This window comes from Macrobrachium nipponense, chromosome 19, assembly GCF_015104395.2.
Source record: "Macrobrachium nipponense isolate FS-2020 chromosome 19, ASM1510439v2, whole genome shotgun sequence".
Taxonomy (NCBI): Eukaryota; Metazoa; Arthropoda; class Malacostraca; order Decapoda; family Palaemonidae; genus Macrobrachium; species Macrobrachium nipponense.
In genome coordinates, this window is record NC_061088.1 from 62,768,171 (window position 1) to 62,794,612 (window position 26,442).

Here is a 26,442-nt window from a genome sequence, read left to right on the forward strand (position 1 = left end):
TGCCTGTTCCACAATCCTGGTTTTAACACTATTATACGGCACATTCCTTACACTCATCACTACCCCATACATATCCAACAAAAATCCCATAAAAACGTTACCCAACTCTCTTGCCCAGACTTTCTTGTTATCCCCATACTTAGCCAAACACTTCTCATATTCCTTAAAAAAAGTCCCCTATGTCTGTACTACCATATTCCTCGTATTGTGCACATCGGGATACCTCTCTCATATACACAACCTTTTGTACTTCCTGCTCACTCTCACTTTTGCTTTTGCTATTTCCATTCTAATCCCTGTTAACCTCATCTGAATACAACGAATTAATTTCCATACTAACGTCCATGCTCTTGATTATGCTCTTCTTACCCTTCATCTTTCTACCTACCTGTTTCCACTCACCGCTATCTAAATCACTCTCACCTTCATCTGTCCTCTTCTTTACCCTGCTCATCAGTCATACTAGTCTTTCCCTTAGCCCTTTTCTTACCCTCAACTTCCTTCTTACCCTTCTGCTCTGGTTTCACCATCCTGTGTCTTCTTCCCCTCACTTGCCACAACCTTATCACTTTCATCACTCATACTCTCATCCACTTGTTCTTTCACTTTCTTAATCGCTCCCAGTCCCTGTTCAGGTGCCAAAAATTTAATGTGGCTGGATCACAAGCTAAAAACAAGTGGGCAAGACACCCCCCCCCCCCCCCCACATAAATTTAACCAATCCAGCTGCCAAACTCACCCTCAGCCACACTTTCCTCTTCACGCTACAGAAAAAAATGCGGGACAATTTATGTACCTACACACACAAAAAAACACAACACATATACTCACCCCAATTCCAGATACTCAGGGCTATGCTGTGCTGTCCACTGGATGAGGTCACTGAGACACCAACAACCGCCACAAACCAATACACAACCAACAACAAAGAACTATAACCACACAATTCAACAACAACCAAGAACCACAACCCAACAACAGCACAACAACCAAGGACCACAACCCCACAAATCAACAACACAACCCCACAACTCAACAACAACACAACCCCACAACTCAACAAACAGGACTACAACTACAACAAACAACCAATGACTACAGCCACAACAACAACAACCCTCAACTATAACAACTCACAACTCAACAGAAACTCACAAGCTCAGTAACCTCCCTACACACAAGCACAACAACCTTCAAACACACAGCACAAATAACTCTCTGAAAACACAACACAACTGACCAACAATACTACTGCCAAGAACGCTGCCCAAACATCTGTCCTTCACAATTTTTCATTACAGACTGACTCCTCAGAACTCTGATCATAACAACTAACTCCAACAGACAACCCAGAACTCACCAACAGCCAATTCAATCGTTAACCATCCATCCACCAATTATGCCCTCTCTCTCTCTCTCTCTCTCTCTCTCTCTCTCTCTCTCTCTCTCTCTCTCTCTCTCTCTCTCAAGGACATTGTCAAATGGAACTCCCATAACTCCTCCATAATTTTAAGAAATTATACATAGTATTATAAAGTAGTACTCCATTTTTCAGTTAACTTTCATATACATTTCAAATTTGTATTTTATTTGAACTATTCTTGACTTCTTGCCGTTCACGCTATTCACCTGCGTCACTGTGAACAAAAACCAGGTTTCATGTAAAAGTAAGAATAGCGCAATATATTATCATATTGCATATATAAGTGTTACCATAGATAATTTTTGTAATATTTTCTCATTTACATAGATATACATAAGCTGGAGTGCAATATATACAATATGCTTACTTTACTCACTCCTAAATTAAGTCACTCCACTTGCCATTGGGTAAATTCTATTATCAAATTTCAAAAAACGTATTTTCTAATTTCAAAATATTATCAAATAGATAATGGATAAATAGTATTTTCACAAATAAGTTGTTAACACCTTGCTGAATGTTTTAAAGCTTTAATCAAGGGATTTTGACGTAGGAAAAATCTATTTCTGGGCAAGGGTTCGTGTCGCCCAGTGAAATAATCCCTTAAGTTCATTATTTATAGGTAAATAATACTAATATTACCAGAGAAAAATAAAAATAGGTGGATGTCAGAATAACTGACTCGCTCACCCTAAATAAAAAGAGGGTGTCGGTATGTAGCTGGGGCGAGTGAGACCACTACCATGAACCTCTTGCCATTTAGAATTCTCCCACATCAAAATCCCCCTCCTGAGAGAGCTGATACACGGCCGGCGCCGGCAACTACTACTACTCTACCTACGACGCCGACCGCAGCGCTCCTGGTGGCCATCCTTGGAGTTAGACGCCAATCTTGGGCGCAAGGGTGGGAAAATAGGGGGGGGATTTCACTGGGCGACACGAACCCTTGCCCAGAAATAGATTTTTCCTACGTCAAAATCCCTTTTCTGGGCTCAGTTCGTGTTGCTTCGTGAAATAGTACCAGAGAATTAACACAAGATTGGAATAAAATTAAAATTGAATATAAAAGATTGGAATAAAATTAAAATTGAATATAAAAGAGGGTCTTAATAAAATGAAAAACTAAAGAAATAATATAATCTAGTTAAAACTTACAAGTTATCATACCTAATATTAACTTAATCTACTGAATCCAACTTATCTTATAATTGGGCTTAAAATTAGACTTAAAGTAAACTATGATAACTTAAAACTAGATTTATGTAATTACATATAAGTGAGGTTCATAAAATAAATCAAGAGGGAACACTCACTAATACTTAAATCATAAGACATTAACTAGTACAAATATATCTTGGTGTGTTTTCCTAGCATAAAAATAAGGGAAACAACACCGATTAGCAACAATCAGTAGTCAATATTTACAGTTGTGAGTGCCCCTAGCAAAAAAATAAGGGGCACGTCACCATAGGTAGCCTTTTAGGCAGCTAAGGCTGAGGAACCCAAATGAACATGACGGTAAGGTTAGGTGCATTGTTAGTGAGGTAGGCAGAAAGGAGATCTGGATCTTCTACTACAACTACTGTGCAGTGTCAGGGGAAACAATGTTTCCTGCTGCCACTGCCAGAAATTTAAGAGATTCCAAGGACTTTAAATAAGGACGTCTAAAAACTGTCGGCGATTTCCAGCCCGTGTATTTCTTCAAGTCGTCGAAATTCATATGCTGGAAATAATTAATAGAGGTGGCTACTGCCCTGATGTCATGGGCTTTAGGGAATGAATCAGGATTAGCTTGTTTGATAAAGTATAGGATTTGTTGTCTAATCCCTTTTATTGAAATAGTACCACCTTTTCCCCTCATAAAGAGGGGGCCTGAGGATCTGGAAGATGTCCTGGACAGAAAAGCTCTTAAGGTCGTCACCGGACAAAGAGAAAGGTCTTGTGGAAGAGGGAGGACCTTCCAAGGGGCCCATCTCATTAAGGGATCCTCATTCTTTGCCAGAAAACTACGATCTGGAGATAGTAAGACTTCTCCTGAAGGGAGGAATTCTACATGTCCAGCATCTCTGGAAAGGGCCGACAGTTCTGATATTCTGGCTCTTGAGGCCAAGCTTAGTAGAAATAAAGTTTTCCTCAGTAGCATTAGATAAGTACATGAATCGTTGTCAGTATCTGAAGCCAGTTTGAGAATGTCATTCAAGAACCATGAGACTGAACTAGGTCTTTCTGAGGGTCTGAGCCTAGTACAGGCTTTGGGAATAGACGTAAAGTAAGAGTCTGTTAAGTCTATCTTAAAGCCAAACTGGAAGATTTTCTTTAAAGCTGACTTATTAGTGGTAATAGTACTAGCTGCTAAACCTTTTTCAAACAAAGACCTGAAAAAGGATATAGCTATATTAACTGTCATGGTTCGGGTGTTTGTTTCCTTCAGGAAATTTGCCAGTTTCTTTACAGCAGCATCATACTGACGTAAAGTTGATTCCCTCTTATCTGATTCTAAGAAAAGAATGTTTTGGGGATCAATATTTGCATCTCTCTTAGCCGCAAACTTCATGAAGTCCATAAAGTTAGGGTTTTGAGAATTCCTGAGGAAGCGAACACAGTCCTCATTTGTACTTACTGGGATAGCCTGGGATTGGGAATCCGTCGAGGTAGGAGACCCAATTCCAGGAGCAGAGGATACCAGTTGCTCTTGGGCCAGTCTGGAGCTACTAGAGCTACTTGTCCCTTGAACATCTTGAGTTTGCTCAGAACTTTCAACAGAAGATTCACTGGAGGAAAGATGTATATCTTCCTCCATTGATTCCAATCTATGGACATGGCGTCTATGGCATAAGCCAGAGGGTCCAGGTTGGGGGCCACATAGCAAGGGAGCTTGTGGTTCGCTTGGGATGCGAAAACATCTACTTGGAGACCTGGAACCATCTGGCATATCCACTGGAATGAGCGCTTGTCCAGGGACCACTCTGATTCTAGAGGAACTGACCGAGACAGAGCATCTGCTATCACGTTCCATACTCCCGCTAGGTGGGTGGAGGATAGATGCCATTTGTACTTGGTTGCTAGAGAGAAAATGGCTATCATGACATGGTTCACATGTTTTGATTTGGATCCTCCCCTGTTGATGCAGTGTACCACTACTGCGCTGTCCAAAACCAGCTTTATATGGGAATTCTTGGCTGGTAGAAGCCTCTTCAGAGTGAGGAATACTGCCATTGCTTCCAATACGTTTATGTGAAGCTGGCGGAACTGGGGTGACCAAGTTCCTTGAACCTTCTTGAACTGGGAATAAGCTCCCCACCCGCTCAGAGAGGCGTCTGTATGGATAACCAATGCTGGAGGAGGGAACTGGAGAGGAACTGATTTGGACAGGTTCTTGGGCTCCGCCCAGGGACGGAGACGTTTGCGAAGAATCGACGGGATTACTGACAACTTGTCTCGAGATTTGACATTTGCTCTTGAGCGCCAAACTCGATTTATATCCTTCAGTTTTGCTTTTAACAGAATGTCTGTCACTTATGCAAATTGGAGGGAACCTAGGATCCTTTCCTGGTTTCTCCTTGACGTTTGTTTGCATCTGAGGAATTGCCTTATTGACTTGGCTATTTCTTTCCTTTTTACCAGTGGAATTGACAGAGTGTGGGAGTTCAGATCCCATTGAATGCCGAGCCACTGAAAACGAGACTCCGGCGTAAGCCTGGACTTGGTCTTGTTTATTTGGAACCCCAGATGTTCCAGAAATTGAATTACTTTGCCTGTGGCTTTGAGGCATTCCTCGACGGTTATTGCCCAAATGAGCCAATCGTCGAGGTACGCTACTACCATTATCCCTTGTGATCTCAGTTGTTGAACTACTACTTCCGCTATTTTCGCGAAGATCCTGGGGGCTACGTTCAGCCCGAAGGGCATCACTTTGAAAGAGAATGCCTGGTCTCCCAACCTGAAGCCTAGATATGGGCGGAAGTGTATCGCGACTGGGATATGATAGTATGCATCTGTAAGATCGATAGAGGTGGTGACGGCCCCACGGGGAAGTAAGGTCCGCACCTGCGAGAAAGTCAGCATTTTGAACTTGTCGCAACGAAGGAATAAGTTTAGACGGGACAAGTCTAAGATTATTCTTCGTTTTGTTGAGCCTTTCTTTGGCACGCTGAATAAGCGTCCTTGAAACTTTTAAGTGATTGACTCTTGATACTATTCCTTTCTGAAGGAGCTCTTGCGCATACTCTGTCAATTCCTTTGTTGGTAATTGAAGGAATGATTTGGATGGAGGAGGACCTTTGATCCAACTCCACCCCAGCCCTTTGGACACAATGCTCTGTGCCCAACTGCTGAATCCCCACCTGTGACGGAAGAGGAACAGCCTCTCTCCTACCTGAGGGTTCTCACTGTGGCTGTGCAGGACGTGCTCCGCGTCCTCCACGGAAGTGTTTCCCCCTGTTGGTTGCCCTTCCGCCACCCCTCTGGCAAAATGCACCCCTAGCCCTGCTTCCCCTTCCAAACCTATTGATGGCTTGGAATGCCTGGCTTTCAAATACAGGGTTGAAAGCTGGGGAAACAGCGTAGGAGGTCGAGGGCTGGCTTTGGGGAATCAACAGGAGGATGAGCTGGTTTTGACCTTTAGAAGTCGACAGTTGCACAGGTTGTGAAACCGGGACTGCTTCCACAAATTGTTGCTGTTGCTGTGTTTGGAAGGACGGGAACTTCCTAGGTTTCTTCAGCTTCTTGAAGCTAGAAGGAGTGCTTTCCGGCTTTCTTTTGGCAGAAAGACCCCAGCGGATCTTAAGGCTCTGGTTGAGCCTGGTTGCCTCGTGCTGTACTTAGTTCACAGCAGCTTCAGGGAAGAGGTCAGCTCCCCAGATTGTAGACGACAGCAACTTATTTGGCTCATGCCGAATCGTAGCTTCCAGCAGGACATGTTTCCTGCAGTTCCATCTTGCTACTACAAACTCGTACAGATCCGACTGTATGGTCTGTGTTTGCGCTTTTGCCAAGAGCTTAAACAGAGGCTCCGTACCATAAGTTATGGCGGCAACCTCTGTCATCACCAAGGCGTTAAGCGTCCTCCCTAACCTAGTCCTTGCTTCGAATTCGGCTTGGATTAGGTTATCCGGCAACCTCGGAAGTCTCTTGCCGAACTGATCGATGACACAGTCTGGCTTGAGTTTCCCAACGGTGAAGGTTGCCGGAAGGTCCGCCCAGAGGTCCCCAAAGGCTGGGAAGAGTGGGGACGTTGGATCTGACTCCCTCAGCTGAGGGAGAGGTTCATCCTTCATTGCGGCCTGAATGGTCACTTCAGCAATCTTTGTTGTGAAGGGGAGTGGTGCCTCATCCTCCGTCGCAAAGATTGTGAAGGGGCTCTTGAATGCCTGGAGCTTGGTATTAGTATAATCCCAATCTTCCAGGCACCTCACCCATTCCCTCGGAGCCTGCTCGCGGCTGTAGATCACAGACTCTTTAGGGATCTTATCTTCCCTATTGAGAGCTGCTTCCGTCAACCTAGCGTAACCAAAGAAAGGTGGTTGTAGGCCGGCGGGGTGGAACTCGAAGTCCTCGATACGACGAGTTCCGCAGTCCGGGATAGAAATCATTCCATCCTTGAAGGGTGCGAAGGCTGCTACCCTCCTAGGATTGCTCATGGTGAAAGGGGGAAGGGAGTTATAGTCAGGCATCGGAGGCATTCCGGTGCCTGCTAGAGGAAGAACTGCTGGAGGATTCTGACTAAGACCAGCCAGCCGGTTCTCCTGGTCCGTCAGCCGATCCGAGATGTTCTGGATCGACTGGCCGGACTGTGCCAACGAGGTGGAGATGCGGGCGAGCATTTCGTCGAACCTAGTGTTCATCATCGTCCCTACCATGGTCCCCACCTGTTGCATGACCCCTGCTGTAAAGGAGACAGGATTGAAGAGATCAGAGTTACTGGTCTCAGCAGGGGTCTCCGGACAAGCTCCGGTAGAAGAGGAAGGTACTGGCTCGGCGGGAGCACGGGCCTTCTCTTTAGAGGACTTACCTCTTGACCCTTTAGAGTGCGAAGATGAAGAAGAAGTCTTCACTTTCTCTGCTCCGGGATGGCGAGCCGGAGACTTATGAGAAGAAGAGGCCGAAGTCTTCTTGGAAGATGACCTCTCTAGGGTCTTCTGCTCTCGTTGTCCCTTTACTTTGGGAACAACTGAGGTAGCAGACGTCTTGGCTGGAATATCTGATTCCGTGAAGCCTTGAAAAGAAGAAGAGGAAGCTAAAGGGGAAGAAGATCCAGAAGCGCCCAACAAACCTACCTCAACTGACAACTCACCCCCTACCGTCATGGGTTCTATGTTTAGATCCAGTGTCGCGGCGTCCGCCGAAATACCGAAGCTCCCCCATCCATCAAAGCCTGCTCCACCTGGAGTTGAATGGTAGCGATAGCCGGAGCTGCTGCAGCGGGGTCGACGTAGCCGGTCGACTTGCCCCCTGGGAAGATCCGGACAGCCATGCCCTTGTCGAGGATGTATGGCTGCCCCTTCGGCGCGTTTTTGCCGAAGCCACCTACCCAGGCTTTCAGGGTGGCCGACGTGGCGTCTTTAACGGCGGCAGCCTGAAACAAAAGGTCATTGTAGTCCTTACAACGAAGCCCCGGAGATGTATCATTAACATGTAAAACTGATAATTGAACTATAGCAGTATTGAACAAGATATTTCTGATAGTATATATCCAGGAAAGACTATACCTACACTGGTATATACTTACTCCGTCCGAAAACTGTTCCACCAGCTCGTAACAGATGGAGCAGGCTTCGTGGTGCCACACGATCAGATCTTTGTGTCGTAACGGCGCAGGGAGCGTGGGTCTGGCAGACCTCGTGCTCACAAGGGTCCTGAAGGACGGCGTTACAGCCAGCCTCCTGACAGTTGGTAGCCTGTAAGTGAACAGATACATAAGTATCACAGGACCACTCATATATGATGCTCCGCTGCATGCCGGAGTAGAATAAAATTTTGGGGCATAATCCTCTCCTGTAATCCGTGTGAGGGAGTCCGTGGACCCGGTAAACTGGTTGAAAAACTCCGGTATACACTGGAGCGAAGATTTCCATCAAGCCAGATACCTAGTCATACACCTATAGTACACCGAAGTTTCAGGAGGGTACAACACACCGGAGAATGTGAGAAGATTATCCATAAGAATAAATTAAGACTAAACAAAACAGTCAAAAATATAATAGGAGCTTAGCTCCACCGTAGGACCCTTCCGCCAACCCACGGAATGCCCGGATGGTAAGCGGGCATCCCGCCAGAAAACGAAAGAGACTACGGTCACAAACAGGGGAAGCATGTAAGGTCTACACCGAATTCCCCCTCCCCCCGAATAGCTGGCGGAGACAGCTATACATCTAAAGGTAAAGAAGGGGGGAGAGGGAAACCGGAGAGCAAAACAGAACGCCGGAGAAGAACCGATGCGAGCTGGTGGGGTGGCCAACCCCACCCGAACACACCGGGACCTCCCCGAAGCTCAAAGAAAACGAGACCGGTCCGACAGGACCCCCCGTAAGTCCATAACTCCCGTATCCTTCCTGATAGGGAGGAAGAGGGGAGGGGAGCCCGGATGATTGCCATGGCGACCGTGAGCGAGCGAGGACTAACCCTCCCTCCGTGTGGGAGGAAGGGAAGGGGGGACAGGGACTAGGGCGATCAGTGGCTCGACGCGAGAGCAGGTGGACCACGGGGCGATAATGCAACAAAACATAGCCTAGGTCGAGCTGACCATGCGAGCGCAAGTGGACCACAAGGCGAAAATGCAACAAAACTAGCCTAGGCCAAACTGATTGCCCTTCACATGCAACCCATAAATAAATACATCGTAATAAAGAAAGAGAAAGGAAATCACTACTGGGAGAGAAAGAGGGACGTCCAGGAGAAGTAGGCTAGTTTCCCCGAAAGAAAACAAGCGAACTACTCAAGAGCTGGCCTCTGCCGACGTGGAAAGGAGGGCGACGGCCAGGATGGCTGGACTAAAGAATAACATAGAAGTGTATTCATAATCACCCACACACCTAAACACCTAGACAAAGGGACATGCATGCATGAACACTAATCTAAGGCACAGGCAAAGGATTTCCGAATAGTACGATGTAAAGCAATAGAATGAGTGGGAACTTCTGTACCACGTGAGAATAACTCATATAAGAGTAAATATACACACGGAATAGATACCACGGTATGGGAGACCGAGGTAGCTAACCGACATGAGGCGAGCCGGCAAGGCGAGCCATGCGCCAGACCAGGAGACTATTATCGGACCTAAAAAACGGTAAAAACAGCTCCTGGCTGACAAAAAGGAAGTGTATAACCTTTCAGGGTATTAACTTAGCTGCGGCGATAGCTGCCAGTTCCATTTTAGGTATAAAATCCAAAGGAAAGCACCAAAAAACACAGAGCAAAGAGTAGCACGTGCGTCCAGAAGTTCGCTAATGAAAAGGATGGCCACCAGGAGCGCTGCGGTCGGCGTCGTAGGTAGAGTAGTAGTAGTTGCCGGCGCCAGCCGTGTATCAGCTCTCTCAGGAGGGGGATTTTAGTTTAGTTAACTTGTTATTATGTCTGACTCAAGTGCAACTAGCTTACAGTATTGTTATCATGTCTGACTCAAGTGCAACTAGCTTACGGTATTGCAGCAAAGAGACTAACGAAAGCCAAATGTGATTCACACTCTGTGTACGAAATTTAGGGGACAGGTACCTGTAATGAGTGTTCTGAATGAGATGTCAAAAATGGAGGGTATTAGAGTCACACTTAAATAAATTAGACAAGGACAATTAGTGAATTCCATATGGACATAGTGGATAGTAAGAGTGTTGGTGAAGTGACAGTGCAGGAGGTACCTGTTCATCCCCCTGATGCTCTTAGGCAAAAGTAAAACTGGCATATTCATATACATGGGAGCAAGGGAGGTCAGTGGGGTCTGCCCATAAACAAGTGCCTCCTCAGTCGGACCAGTTGTAGTGTCCTAGGTCACAACTTTGGATAGCGTTGGAAAGGCATCCAGACTTAGTGAGTCGGCTGTCCTCTAGCCCTGAATCTCCCAGCCCGGAATGGAAGTGCCGATGATGCTTTAGTGACGTATCGTGGCCACTGAAAAGGCCCACAGTAGACTGTGTTCGCTCTCCTGCATGCCGTGCAAGTGTTTTAGGGAACCCTCGCTACCATCATGTAGTTTTTGGGATTATCCAGAGCATTTTCCACTAGAACGTCCTGTGCTAATGCAAGGGCGTTCTACATTGAAGAAACACTTCTTTTAGGAGTAACTTCCCATTGGTGCCTGAGTTCCCATTTACACCTGTGCTGAATTTGGTGACAGATCTCTCTCTGGCGCCCGAACATTCAGTCACGCCAGAGCACCCGTAAGTGCCCCAGCACTCTTTAGTGCTGATTGTTCTCATTCGCCCGACCATGTTACAGTTGAATGCACCAATCGGTCTAGGGAGTTCTTGGCACAGTCTCAGACAGTTCCGGTGCCAGATGCCAGGTGTTTAGCGCCAGCCGCTTCAGCTTTGCTTCCTTGTCCTTCACTTCCTTGATGACACTGCAGGCTCATCATTACCCTTATTTAGCAACAACTTGCTGCCATCATGAATTTACTTATGAACAAGCCCTCGACAAGAGTAGTGCACACAGCTTCTCAAACTCCTGCGGACTCACGCTTATCACCAATCTAATTGGATGAAGAGAGTGATATTGGCAGAGTAAATCAGAATTCTACACCTTCAGCTTATGAAGCCTTGATGAATTATTTACTGCAAGCATTCCTGGAGTTTTTCTTTCCAGCAGCGCCATCTTCCTCGGCTTCGACTTTCATTATGGATGACAGGCAGAGTTACTCCACTAAATTTGCAAAGATGGTGCTCTCATCCTCTACAAGGAATGCATTTATGATCTTGAGAGCTGGCTCTTGGAAAAGAGAGAGCAAGGAAAGTCATCCTTTGCGCATCCTCCTTGTATGGTACATTGGAGATACAGTGCATATGTTACTGGAGAAGCTCCTTCTGTGGGAGTGTCTGCCTTATCCCAGGGAGACTTCTCCTGGCTTATTAATTCTTCTCAAAGGTCAGCCTTTGCCTCCACCAAAGTGATGTTCTCCGCTACTGAATTACGCTAAAAAAGAAAGAGCTTTGGTGTTCGTTCACCTTTAAGAGCGCCAAGGTCTCTCAGAAGTCAACATTGTTGTTTTTGCCTCTCAGTTGCCAATGCCTCTTCCTGCAATCCGTTCTCAGTGGCATTGCCTTGGATTTCCAAAAGAAGAGTACACAAGACCTTTTAGCTTACTCTTCGAGACGTTCTAGAGAATTTTCTTCGGTTAATTCCAGATCGGTGCCTCCTCTTCAGCCTCTGCCCTTTCATAGTGGCAGATCGAGACTTCATTCAAGACCCAGGACAAACCTTCGTTTCTCATCCTGCCCTTTTAAGAAGACTTCTACCAAGCCTTCCCCTCAAAAGTGAAGTTCCTTCCCTCCATGCTCCAGTAGGAACGAGGCTCCTCCATTTCTGACAGAGATGGAGTATGAGAGGAATGGATTTTGGAAGTGCTGGGATGCCAGTACTAGACGTCAGTGTCTTGAATTTCTTAGTTGAAATAACGAAATACAAGATGGAAACAAGTCATTCTGTCATGTCATCCATTCACCAAGGTGACTGAATGACAACTATTGACATGCAGAATGCTTATTTTCACACCCCAGTGTATCCAAAGTCCAGAAAGTACCTTTGGTTTGTGTTCCACAACAAAGTATTCCAGTTCCAAACCCTATGTTTCAGGCTTTCAACAGGACTGCAAGTCTTTACTCGGGTATACTTGCTCTCCTCACCTAGTGGTTTCATCTAATGGGGATCAACTTCTCCCTCTTTTTAGATGACTGGCTTCTTTGATCACTGTTGAAGGAAAGGTGCATGGAGGATCTCCAGGAGACCCTTCTCTTACCACAGGGTTTAGGCCTATTAATCAACTATTGCATGTCCCAACTGATACCTACACTGGGAATTGTATATTTGGGTATAGATTCTCAAATTTTCTGGTTTTTCTGTCCCCAGAAAAAACCAGGCATGCCTAAAGAAAGTGAACGAGTTACTCTCCTGGCATACTTGCTCTGCCTAGCAATGGATGAGCCATCTCTGCACCTTAACCTCCATGGAGCAGTTTCTTGCCCTAGGAATGCACCATATGAGGTCCCTTCAGTTTTATCTTCATGTGAGCTGGAACAGGAGAACTCCTCCAGATTCCTTCATATTTCCCATCTCTCAGGAGATCAAGGAGGATCTCCTGTGGTGGAAATCAGACAGCAGACTTTTAGAAGGGAAGTCTCTCCTTTCTTTGAGCCACAAGCTAGAATTCTATGCAGATGCATCAGATCTAGGGTGGGGGCCCTCTTCTAGATGACTAAGAGGTATCAGAGAAGTGGGCTCAGGGTCAAACCTGTTGGCACATCAACTTGAAGCAACTGACGGGATTTATTAAGAACTCCACCATTTTGCGAAGGATGTACACAACCAGACAGTGATGATACACTCCAACAGCGCTACAGCCCTGGCTTATATTCAGAAGCAAAGGGGGACTCATTTGTTCTTCCTTTGCGAAGCAGCAAGATCTCTCCTCCTTTGGGCGAACTGCAACCAAACACAGCTGGTGACCTGGTTCATCCAAGGCAAGCTCACCATCCTAGCAGATGATATGAGCCGTGGCAAGCAGGTGCTCCCCACAGAGTAGACTCTACATCCACAGGTGTGCAAAGGACTGTGGAAACTGTTGGGGAGACCTCTCAATAGATCTTTTTACTACCTCCAAAAAGAACCTACTTCCAAAATTTTGTTCACCAGTCCTGGATCCTCTAACATGGGCGACGGACTCCATGCTACAAGATTGGTCCAACAAAGATTTATATGCTTTCCTGCCATTCTTCATGATACAGGAAGTAATCAACAAGTTATGCAACCACTCGAATGTGACAGTGACCCTTAATGGCCCCATTTTGGCTGAAACAGGAATGGTTTCCAGAACTCCTCTGGCTACTACTGACAGACTGGTTCCATGCAACATAAAAACACCAAACAAACAAACCAAGATTGTTACCTACAGGACCCAAGCTTCTTAGACAGCCCTGTTTCAGATGGTATCACCAAGGATTATCCACTCTGGTTCTAATAGGGTTCTGACTGTCAGGAAACTCCTTAGACAGAAAGGGTTTTCAAAAGCAGTTTCAGCTACTATTGCAGAATGTAGACGTTCTTCATCTGCCAAACTCTACCAGGCTAAGTGGGCAATGTTTAGGGCCTGGTGCAGACGTCATAATGTCTCATCTTCTAAGATGTAAGAGACACACAGTGTGGCATTCTGTCTGTGCCTCAGGACGTCTAGAGGTCTCTCTTCGTCTACAGTTGAGGGATACAGAGCAATGTCGAACTGTTTTCCAACATAGAGGCATAGATCTGTCCTCCAACCCAGATCTTTCTGACATAACATAATGAAGTCTTTTTACATCCAAACTCAAGGAATCGGCAAATTTCTCTTGGAATTTGGATGTACTCTTGATATGGCTCTTTGGTCTTTGTTTCAAACCTAACCTATACATTCTTCTTTGTTATGAGACATTACCAGGAAGACCCTTTTTCTTGTAGCATTGTCAACAACCAAGCAGGTCAGTGAAATACATACTATAGATGTTATAGGTAAAAGAATTTTATTTTTCCAAGGGGATACAGTTTGTTCATTCACCCTGGGCTTTTTAACAAAAAATGAGAACCCAACCAAGCCTTGGCCACATTACATCATTATTAACAGTCTTTTCGAAATCCTTGGCCCTGAAGATGAAGAGAGAGTTTTATGCCATTTTTTCCCACCTCCAGTGCAATGTGGAATTCAGCAGTATAATTACTTGGCAAGTTACATACATGAAAATGACATTTTTATAACATAAAATAAAATATTCATACTTACCTGGTAATTATGAATCAAAGCCCTCCCTCCTTCCCTCATATGGATGTAAGGGCAGAAAACAATTGACGGCTCTCAGCTGCGTTGTTCCTTCCATACCATGAAAGTGGATGGGGCCAGTTAACCTACACAAACTAGTGGTACCGCAAATTTCAAAATTTGAGCTGCCAGTGAGTGAAACTTTAAGCATTATAATAACTGGGTAAGTATAAATAAAATTTTATTATAATGTCATTTTCATATATATATTCATCTTTTTCCCTAATGATTTCATTTACATTCACAGTTGTATGGTATTATGTACCTACGTTTTGTACGCATGAAGTGTTAAAACTGAGGATAGTTTTATTTAAAAGTATGTGAATGATTTCTTTATTTTGTTTCTTATAACACAGGTAATAAATTTCAGTGCATGCTGATGTCAGATTTATTATGAATTTCATGTTTTACAGGATATGGACATGTTCATCCATTATCAGAAGGAGGGAAGATTTTCTGTATCATATATGCAGTGATTGGTATTCCAATGACATTCATACTACTTACGGCATTAGTAGAGCGTCTTTTGATCCCAGGTACATGGTTACTGTATTGGCTTAACTCAAAATTAGGCCATCTCTACCAGGTAAGTGGCTCTTTTTCAAAGTAATGACCTTGCTAGACAAATATATTTCAATGATTTTTCAGCATTTTACATGTTTAATCATTGGTATTAATTAAAACCAAGTTTAAAATAGTTTTCCTTAAAATTGTAGTAAAGATAATTGGTTATAGGATACTAAATTTCATTAGATTTGTTTGCTCCTGCAACTCCTGCAGTTCAGTTTGTTTAGAGTGAAATTAAACTATAAAACTTTGAAGTAGATAATAAATATATTAATCTGAATGCTGCATACTAAACATGATTTTAAATCAACTTTTTTGCTATGAAAGTTTAAAGGAAAATATTCATATTTTTTAAATCATAGCTTAGTATGGCTTTTAAGACTGATAGGAAACTTGCATGTAGTATCTAATTCAGGGTAGCATAAAATCTGCTAAAGTATTTCTGTATGTGTAGTTCTCATATATTGCTGATGAACAGGTTGTTATATGACTGTAATTTTTTTTGTTTTTTTAGTGGAGGAGTAATTTTGTCCCTTTTGCTGTTGCAGCCATTCAACATCCGAGTGTTTCACCTTGGCATCATTGGAGTTATTTCTCTTTTGCTCTTTATGATCTTCCCAGCACTCATTTTTGCCAAATTAGAGCCTGGCTGGGACTTCCTAGACTCCCTTTACTACTGTTTCATCTCCCTTACAACCATTGGGCTTGGAGATTACATCCCAGGGGATGCCAGAGATCAACCAATGAGACCACTCTACAAAGTTTGCATCACAGGTATTTTGCTTCCATGTCCTTGAAAGTGCATTATCTTAAAAAATTTGTGGACTATACAGGTATTTGTTACACAGAACATCTTGATTTTAACAAAACAATTTTTTAACATTCTGATCTTTTATTTGGTTGTGATATGCTAGTTCCTTGAACTTTGTTGATTCTTCAGCATGGACTTCATTGTGATTTTGATTCTCTTAGAACATCGAGAGGAAGGTTGTATGGCTTTCTCCTTCATCTGTAGAATTTGAATGTTTGACATGGTCTTAATGTTAATCCTAATCTTGATGGACTGATAATCCTTAAAGTACTATGAATAATAAATATATATTTATATAAGTACTACAATATTTGGGACCACGTATGACAGTAATTGTTCAGTAATTGATGGACATGTGTATTGTGCAGGGAAATTTTGATAATCCCTATTCTGTAGTGATTGAACTTACAAATTACATTAATTGTCAGCCAGTGTAACTATATGTCAGTTGAATCCCAGACATTAAGGAGACATAAAGGCCTTTAGAACTGCAATAACTAAAAAGATTAAGAAGAAAAATTACAGATAAAATTTATTATTGATCACTTTTGATTCCATCTTTGACAAAGCATTTATTGTTGGAAACCTAAACCAGACTTTTTAAAAGTAAAACTTGGAAACTTTTTACTTTGAAGAGACCATGTTATTTAGACTAATAGATGAAAGTAAGTAGTCCATTAAAGCACCTGAAAAAGCATTCCAAAGATTATATGATGATCAAATTGAATTTTTTGGTACAGTTAATAGACAACAGGTAGTGATTAATGTATGGGAATGATAATATACAAAAATCCTTGTGATTTGCACTGAACCATTAACTATACTTTTTTGTGTAAACTATAAATGTATTTATCAGTGCTAAATGGCAAAATTGCTTATATGTAAAACTGCCATTGTGCAGATAGATGTCCAGAGCAAAGATAAGTGCTCTGGTGTGAGAGGCAAAATACCTCTGTTTAGGTAAATAAATGAGCTGAGCACTTTATTGACTCGGTGAGAATGTTGTGTGCTAATTGGCTGACAGTGCTGTAGGAGTCATGTAACTGGTGTCTTTGAATGGTGAATCACCCCACTCTTATGGCTTTCCTTCTGGTTGCAGTGTGTAGACTGAATTCTGCTTTAGTGCCACCCCCAAGACAGCAGAAGGTCTTGTTGCAAAGGCAAAGAGCAGTACCTAAAGAGGGAAACCATCTCAAAACTCTGACCACTAATTGAAAGACCCTGTACAGTATTATCTAGTGGTAGTATTTAAAATGTGGTTGGTGCTTTAGTCTACCTTCTACTGGTTAACTAATCAGAAAGTTTAGTCTGGTGCAATGCAAATGGATAGTGAAATTAACCAATTTTTTCTTATCAGTAATACTATCAACCAATCTCAACAAGCATTTTAAAAATACAAGAAGTAAGAGGATATTAATTATAACTTTAGGATTACAGCTTGATGAATTTTAGAAACAGTATACAGAGGGACATGCATAAAAAAACACAGGGAGAAAATATTACTATACTTTGTTGAAGTGCCTCATATCATCAAGGAAGTGACAATCACTTGTAGCATTGAGTAATCAGCATGTTTATGTCCAGCATCAGTTGGGAGAATAATAAGGATGGTTTAAAGACAGTAGATATTGATGAAATGAAGAAAGGAATACAAAAAAATATCTAAACCATATTTTGGAATTTTATTACTATAATAGAAAGATAGTGAAAGGGTGTGAACCAAAGACATTTGTCATCAGGTTTTGCATCCCTTATAGTGAAGATAACAAGTATGTTTCATGATTCATCTCAGGCAAAATTTTTAAAGGACTGTTGCCATGAATTTGTGATGTGTAGGAACATCAATATAACTACTATACTCCATTTTGGAGTATTATGAGATCCTGATGGCAAATGATAAAATTGATGCAGTATTGTGGCAGGATCACAAGCTTAAGAGCAAGCAGCAAATCTCCTCCACATAAACTTAATCTGTCTGGCTACCAAACCCACCCTCAATCACACTTTCCTCTTTTCACTACAAAATACAACAGGACAATTGACCCATACCTACATACAGAACAAAAAACACAAACAGGTACTCACCTCTGGCTTCTGATACTCAGGGCTAGGCTGTGCTGTCCGCTGGATATAGGCTATAGGCTAGCCGACACGCAACCACCGCCGACAACCAAACACAAACCAACCACCCGAGACCCACAACCCCACAACAACTCAATAACCCGACAAATCACTGCAGACGAACACCAACAGCCCGAAAGAACACAACAACCACACGACTTCCCCCAGCACAACAACCCGCCATAACAAACACTGCCCCAACCACCACTCACAGACACCGAAAATGCACTCCCAACCTCTTCAACTTCACCAAAACCAGACAGACACACGGACAACAACCTTACAACACCAAAATCAATCAAATGCCACAAAACCAACTAACAACCAACGGACAAATGCTGCCAAACCAACTCTGTGAATTCGCTAACTGCCTTGCTTCTTACGACTCTAACAGACTTCCACTGACATACTACAGAGTGCCACAACAAACATGCTTCCGACCGCCATTTAACCACTCCCATTTATTCTTCCACCAATCTCTCTCTCTCACACACACAACTTTTGGAGACGTTGTCAAATATAAACTACTATCATTACTCCTCCATATTACCTCCCCCATTACATTTGACAACGTCTCCTTACACTCATAACATCCACACTAAATTGCCTTTCGCAACACGCAAGGATGCTCAGATGCAGGCCCCCTGGATCTTGTTTGAGGACCATTATACACTCTTTCAGTTATATCGCCATTCACTTCTTCCAAACCACTTTCATTCAAACTCCCATTATCTCCCTCACTACCATCCTCCCAAATTCCATTCACTACTTCACCGATGTCTTCTAACTCTGGTTCCAACATCTCCCCTATTTCGGCCACCAAACCACTCAGTTCATCCATACTTCTAACAAACTCCCGCAGACTTATCCATCCTATCAACTACCTCCTCACTACTCAGTTTCCTTCTCACTGAAGTCTTATTTGTCCCTGTCAACTCAAACCCACATACACTACAAGTATCATTCATTCCCTCAACGTCATCCGTAGCACACGCTTTATCAACCGTTTGCACCCTACCACCAACCCCCTTACCATGCCGTTCACACTTTTCCCTTCCACTTCCTCTCTCCACACTTCCGTTTTCTTCCATACTCAACCAACGCCAACTGTTGATCTCCCAGACCTATTTGTTCACCGACAGTCGGCTTATACTTATTCACCCTCAACCACTCACTCATCGCATTCTCCCGAACATACTGTGGTACTTCCCTCCACTTACGGAGCTGGTTATGGTGTGCCCTAACCTCATCCATTCCCCCACCTACTCACAATTTCCCCAAAACATAACTCAATCCACTCGGTCCCACTTCCAAAATCTCAAAAGGCCCTTCAAATTTCTCCCTTACTTTATTCACATTCATTCTTCCCATCTCAACCACCTCTTTCAACACCTTATCCCCAATCTTAAAACTCTCAAACCTTTCACTCGCTTTCTTCCACAAATCCTGATCACCTTCTGACAGACCCAACTGCTGTCTGACAATCCTTTCAAAATTTAACACATATTTACAAGGAGAAATACCTATACTCTTCTGCAGTGTGGCGTTATATACCCAAACTGCACGTCCTACATACATATCCCAATCCATGTCGCCCTTATTCATCATTCGCAAAATCTCAGTCATCGTTCTAACAGTCCTTTCAGCCAACCCATTCGCACTGGGCATATACGGAGTAGAATACACATGCACAATACCCCATTCCTTTAACATTTCTTCAAATTCCCATCCCACAAACTCAGATCCATTATCACTCAACATTTTTGCCGGCTTACACACACACACACACATGGGCAGCATCACTTGACCCACCATTCGTGCAACAGTTTCACTCCTCTTATCTTTGATGGGAACCACATAGGCAAATTTACTCATGTGATCCACCATCACAATCATCCCCACGTATCCCCACGTGTCCTCTTGCAGTCCTAGGCAAAGAAACACAATCAATCACAAGCATTTCAAATGGCTCTTTCATCAGCAATTGCAACACAGGTGGACTAGCATGCACACTCTGATACTTTCCCCTCTGACAGTCTTCACACGTGACAGCCACACCCACACAAATCTTATTCAACCCAGGAGCATACAATCTCTCTCTCATGCAATCCCACAACTTATTTTTCCCCATATGCCCAAACCGATCATGCACCAACAAACACATACTCACAGCTGACTCAACAGAAAACACCGGCACATACACTTCCCTGTCATACACCCCTTCCTGATGCAAAAAGTACACTATGTTTTTGCACACAACAAAATGTTTAGCAACTCACTTATATACATCCAACTCACATGGCCAGTCTTCCACACGCACTCCTCCCAAAACACATTGTCGCAACACACTTATCTCCAGGCACTTATTTTGCATTTCCTCAATCTCTTCCTCACTCAACAGATCATTCTCACTCCTAGCAATATCAGCCATACCCACAAAGTTTGCTACAAATACATTACCATCTTGAATCCTAGCTACTTGTCTGCCCCCCTTTCTAAGAATTCCATTTCCTATATCTATGTCTATATCATGGATCCTCAAAAAATCTATCTCTATTAAAAAGCAAGATGGCATATCATTTTCTCCTATAACTATAAAGTTATGCATTACTTCAAGATCTCCCAACCTAACCTTTAACCGTACCTCTTCCCATACTAAAACACTTCCTTGTCCTAACCCATGTATTCTCACACTTGTAGACTGCCTTTTCACTTCCCAATCACATCTCTCAAGTTCACTCACCACTGACCCACTCACCAAGGAAACTTGTGCCCCTGTGTCAACCAAACTACAGTACTCACTATCATTTACTTGGACAAACGTCACCATTTTCCCTCGAGTCCCATTCATACACACATTCACTACCACGTCCACCTGGTTATCCACATCACAATCCTCCTCATCACATTCATCCTCAGTTAATTCTCCATTCCCACAATTCTGACTCAGATCCTCTTCACATTCCCTTTTTGTAACCAACCAATTACAACCACGTTCCCTGCACTGAATTATCAAAACCCCACGTTCATTACCTGTACTCACCCTTCCTCGATACTCAACCGGTCTGTCCCATCCAAAATACAACAACACTTTTATTCCAAACAACTCGGCTACTGCTGACAACAATTCATGCAACATTTCTCCTTCCCCACCTTGTTCCTCCGCATATGCCACTTCCTTCTGCACATCACTCATCAACTTCACTCGCAACTCATTCACACTACCGGGGACCTCTTCAACCAGACCCTTACCTTCCAAGTTTTTCAATGCTGAAAACAAACATTCCCACACTCTGTCATTCCCTTCAAACCTCTCTTTTACAACTAACCCCTCAGGTACCATATTCGGATCCCAGTCACTTTTCACAACACCACTGTCCTTACCATGCATCCTAGACATCGTATCAGCAATCACATTTTTACTCCCCGGCACATATTCTAAGCTAAAATCAAACTCACTCAAATTCTCAATTGTCCTCCCAGTCCTAGCATTCACACTTTCCTTCTTGATCATATAAACTAACGGTCGATGATCTGTCCTTATGACAAATTTTACCCCATACAAAAACACTTTCAACACTTTCACACAAAACCTTATTGCCTTAAACTCCTTCTCAACCACCGAATACTTCAGCTCTGCTTTATTAAAAGCTTTACTCACATACGCAATCACTCTCAATTGTCCCTCCCCATTCACTTCTTGCATCTACACCAAGTATCCTCCCATACTAAACTTACTATCATCAGCATACAACTCAAGCTTACTCGCATCCTCACTATAGTCTGGAAAAGCCAAGGTGACGTCCCTAGCAGCCTCCTCTTTCAATCTCTCAAATGCTCCCACCATTCGCTCATCCCACCTCAGCTTAGTACAATATTTCTTCCCGGTCCATTCAGTCAACGGCTCCCTATACCTGAACAATCCCTAACAAACTTCCTCCCGAACCCAATCAAACCCAAAAAACCCTTTAACTCCCGCACGGTCCATGGACGTGGAAACTCCTTTACTTTTTCCACAAACTTTTCACTCTTCCTTACCCCACTCGCACTCACCTTATGACCAAGAAATTCCACCTCCCCAGCCAACCACGTACACTTCTCCAGCTTCACTTTCACTCCAACCTCTTCCAACCATTCTAACACCTTCTCAAGCAGTTCCACATTCTCCTCAACAGTCTCACTTGCAATCAAAATGTCATCTATAAACACAGTCACCTTCCTTCTATCAAAACCAGCCAAAACTACATTCATCGCCCTCTGGAAGGCAGCAGGTGCATTAGCCAATCCAAAACTTAACCTCTTGAATTGATAGTGGCAGCTACCACTCGAAAAAGCCGTAACATGCCTGCTCCCTTCCTCAAGAGGGATCTGGTGATAGCCCCTTACCAAATCCAATTTTGTGAACACTCATTCCATGCATCTTATTCACACAATCAGACACCACATTCATCGGAAATCGCTCCTTCACAGTCACTTCATTCACCTTCCTGTAATCCACACACATCCTCAAACTCCCATCTGTCTTGCGTACTGGGACTATGGGACTATTCCAAGCACTCTCGCTCCTCTCGATCACTCCCACTCTCTCAAGTTCCTCACACTGTTCCTCAATCTCTCGGGCAATAACCGCAGAAAAGTGTCGGGGACGCTGATATATGGTATCGTCATTCAAAACTATCTTGAACTCTGGAAGCTTAGATTCCCTGAAATCCTCGTCACCCCGACTCAACGCTCCCTGCCTATCCCACAACGTCTGCATCAACCGCTCCCTCTCGTCATCACCATCATTTTCATCCACCTCAATTCTTTCTCTCAACTCATCATACTTCCACTCATCAATTTCTTTCATGCTACCTGTCATCACCCGCCGCACCCTAACATATCTTTTGTCGTCCACATCCACCAACGCATACAACATCCCCACACAATCACCTTCACGCATACCCCGCACTCGCTTTTTCCTAACACTCAGCAATGAGGCTACAAAAACCCGAGGATTCTCCATATCCAAAATCCTGTCGTACACATGCACACTTGCTCTTACCAACTTGTTCGCATCCACACCCTCAACCACATATGCACACTTGTCACCTTTGACAATCCCAGGACTATCAGGCCACACAACTTTCACACTAACAACGTCTCCAACTTTTCGCGGCACTTTTACACTCTCTTTCGGAACCAACAGCACTCCCTTCCATATTTTACTTCTTAACCCTCCATCCCTATCCAAGTACAACTCTCCATGTACATTCCCCTTCCTATGCAACTCAATCATATTCCTGCTCGGATGGACCACCATCCCACACTTCTTCAGGAACCTGTACCCTAACAACATATACTTATCACTCATTCCCTCGATCACATAAAAATCACCTTCATCCATCACTACCCCTTCGATTTCTACATTTTCATGCAACATTCCCACCACAGGCATACCCAAATTTCCTATTCCTTGTACCTCCCCTTTACATTTCCTAATTTCACACTCACTCCGCAACTTGTCACATCCATTCTAAAAAAGAACACTGACACTGCACCCAGTATCAATCAAAGCAGCCAAAAAAGGGATTTTGACGTAAGGAAAAATCTATTTCTGGGCGATTGGCTCGTGTCGCCAGCGAAATATCCTTTAATCTATTATTTCTAGGGTAAATGTACTAACACATACCAGAGAATAAATAAAATAAAGAAAAAGGTCAGTATAACTGACTCGCTCACCTCCAGGAGGGTGTCGGTATGAACACTAGGCGAGTGAGACCACTACCACGAGCCAAATGCCAATAGAAATCTCCCACTACAAAATCCCTCCAAGAGGGGAGCCGACCCACAGAGTGAGCAGCTCGTACTACTACTACTCCATCCCATGCTGCCGACTGCTGCGCCTCTGGTGGCCATCCTGAAGTTAGCAGACAATCTTGGGCGAAGGGATGGGTAGGGTGGGATTTCGCTGGCGACACGAGCCAATCGCCCAGAAATAGATTTTTCCTTACGTCAAAATCCCTTTTCTGGGCTCAGCTCGTGTCGCTGCGCGAAATCGTACCAGAGAAATAGCACAAGATTGTAAAAAACAAATAAAAGTAAACTAAAATGAGAATAAAAATAAATAAATCAGAATAGGTCTCAAATAAAAGATAAAATATATAAGAATAGACTATAAATTTGCTAAAATGATACATGAATACACAGGGTATAAAAAGAGAAAGGGGTATTAAAAATAGAAAATGCTTAAAATTAACCCTTAAATCTAATCATGTTTGTAAACATAAGGTAATTACATATGTACAGGTAAAATATTTACATGTATCAATGTTATCTGTGTAACAGCATGTATCAAAAGTATAATAGCAACTTAATAAAAAACAATCAACAATAATAATATATAAAGGAATGTATATGACTTAATATACAAAACCCGTACCTCATTATAATATGATGTATCCCCTAGCATAAAAATAAGGGGAAACATCCATGAGATCAATGTGTATAATCATTTGTGAGTGTCCCTAACCAGACAATAAGGGGCACCCACTACACTATCACAAAAGCAGCTAAGACACAAGGTGAATGCAAATGAACCAGGTAGGAATAGACGAACATTTATTTTGGGTGAGGCAGGTAGAAGGAGAACTGAATCTTCTACTACAAACTAGCTAGAGTCAGGGAAACTATGTTACCCGCTGCTACTGCTGGGAATTTCAGAGCTTCCAAGGACTTAAGGTAGTGACGTTTGAACACTGTCGGCGATTTCCATCCAGTATACTTTTTCAACTCATCGAAGTTTCATATGTTGGAAATGAATTAATTGAGGTGGCTACTGCCCTGACATCATGTGCTTTCGGGAAAGAGTCAGGATTGGCTTGCTTAATAAAGTACAGGATTTGTTGCCTGATGCCTTTAATGGATAAAGTTCCACCTTTTTCCCTCCCCTAAAGAGGGGACCCGACGAAGATGAGGAGGTCCTAGACAGAAAGGCTCGTAAGGTTGTAACTGGGCAAAGAGATACATCTTGTGGAAGGGGTAGTACCTTCCAAGGTTCCCACCTCATCAAAGGATCTTCATTCTTTGCTAAAAAGCTACGTTCCGGAGAAAGTAGGACTTCTCCTGTGGGAAGGAACTGAATATGATCCGGGTCTCTGGATAGAGCCGACAGTTCTGAAAAGTTCTAGCTCCTGAAGCTAAGCTTAATAAGAATAGGGTTTTTCTTAAGAGCATTATAAACGAGCATGTGTCATTATCGGTTTCGGAAGCCAGTTTTAGAACATCGTTTAAGAACCATGAAACTGACGTAGGCCTTACAGAAGGCCTAAGCCTAGCACATGCCTTAGGAATAGACGAGAAGTAGGAATCCGTCAAGTCTATGTTAAATGCCAATTGAAATATCTTTTTCAAAGCTGACTTGTTTGTCGTAATCGTGCTAGCTGCTAAACCTTTTTCAAATAAGGATCTGAAAAAGGATATAGCTGAATTAACTGTCATGATTCTAATATCCGAATCTCTCAGGAAGGTTTGCTAACTTTTTGACAGCAGCATCATACTGGCCTCAAAGTCGAATCCCTTTTATCGGATTTTTTCCAAGATTCCGTTCCAGAAAATTAATATTCTGAGGGTCAATATTCGCATCTCTTTTTGCCGCAAACTTCATGAAATCCATAAAGTTAGGGTTTTGAGAATCCCTGAGGAAGCGAACACAGTCTTCATTTGTACTGACTGGGAGAGCTTGGGACTGGGGATCTGAAGAGGACGAAGGCCCATCAGCTCCAAAATTAGGAGTGGATACCAGTTGCTCTTCGGCCAGTCTGGGGCTACTAGAGCCACTTGACCCTTGAAAGTCCTGAGTTTGTTCAATACTTTCATGAGGAGATTCACTGGAGGGAAGACGTAAATCTTCTCCCAGTTGTTCCAGTCTAGAGCCAGGGCGTCCGTGGCATAGGCCAGAGGGTCCAGGTTGGGGGCTACATAACACTGTAGTTTGTGGTTCGCTTGTGATGCGAAGAGGTCCACCTGTAGCCCTGGGACTCTTTGAAGGATCCATTGGAACGAACTGTTGTCCAGTGACCATTCCGACTCTAGGGGTACTGATCGGGATAGGGCGTCTGCTATGACGTTTCTTACTCCAGCTATGTGAGTGGAGGAAAGATGCCAACTGAACTTGTCTGCCAGGGAGAAGATGGCTATCATGACGTGATTTAGATGACGTGACTTGGAGCCTCCTCTGTTTATACAATGTACTACCACTGCGCTGTCCAGGACTAGCTTTATGTGGGAGTACTTGGGTGGGCGTAACCTTTTCAGAGTCAAGAACACTGCCATTGCCTCCAGTACGTTTTATATGGAACTGACGGAACTGAGGTGACCAAGTCCCTTGAACCTTTTTGACCTGGGAATACCCTCCCCAGCCGCTTAAGGACGCGTCTGTGTGGATGGTGACCTCTGGTGGAGGGAACTGAAGGGGTACTGACCTTGATAAATTCTTGACTCTCGCCCATGGCCGAAGTCGATTCTTTAGAATCAGAGGCACTGAGG

At 43.4% G+C, this 26,442-nt stretch overlaps 1 protein-coding gene across 8 annotated transcripts in view; it reads left to right on the forward strand.

Moving 5' to 3' along the window:
• The window catches only part of LOC135217472 (potassium channel subfamily K member 6-like), a 191,279-nt gene that overhangs the window by 45,919 nt on the left and 118,918 nt on the right, over positions 1-26,442 (forward strand). For all 8 annotated transcript variants that reach the window (XM_064253383.1, XM_064253414.1, XM_064253425.1 and 5 more), the window contains exons 4-5: positions 14,831-15,003; positions 15,533-15,758. In XM_064253383.1, coding sequence (XP_064109453.1) covers positions 14,831-15,003; positions 15,533-15,758 — 399 coding nt within the window. The remainder of the gene's footprint in view (positions 1-14,830; positions 15,004-15,532; positions 15,759-26,442) is intronic.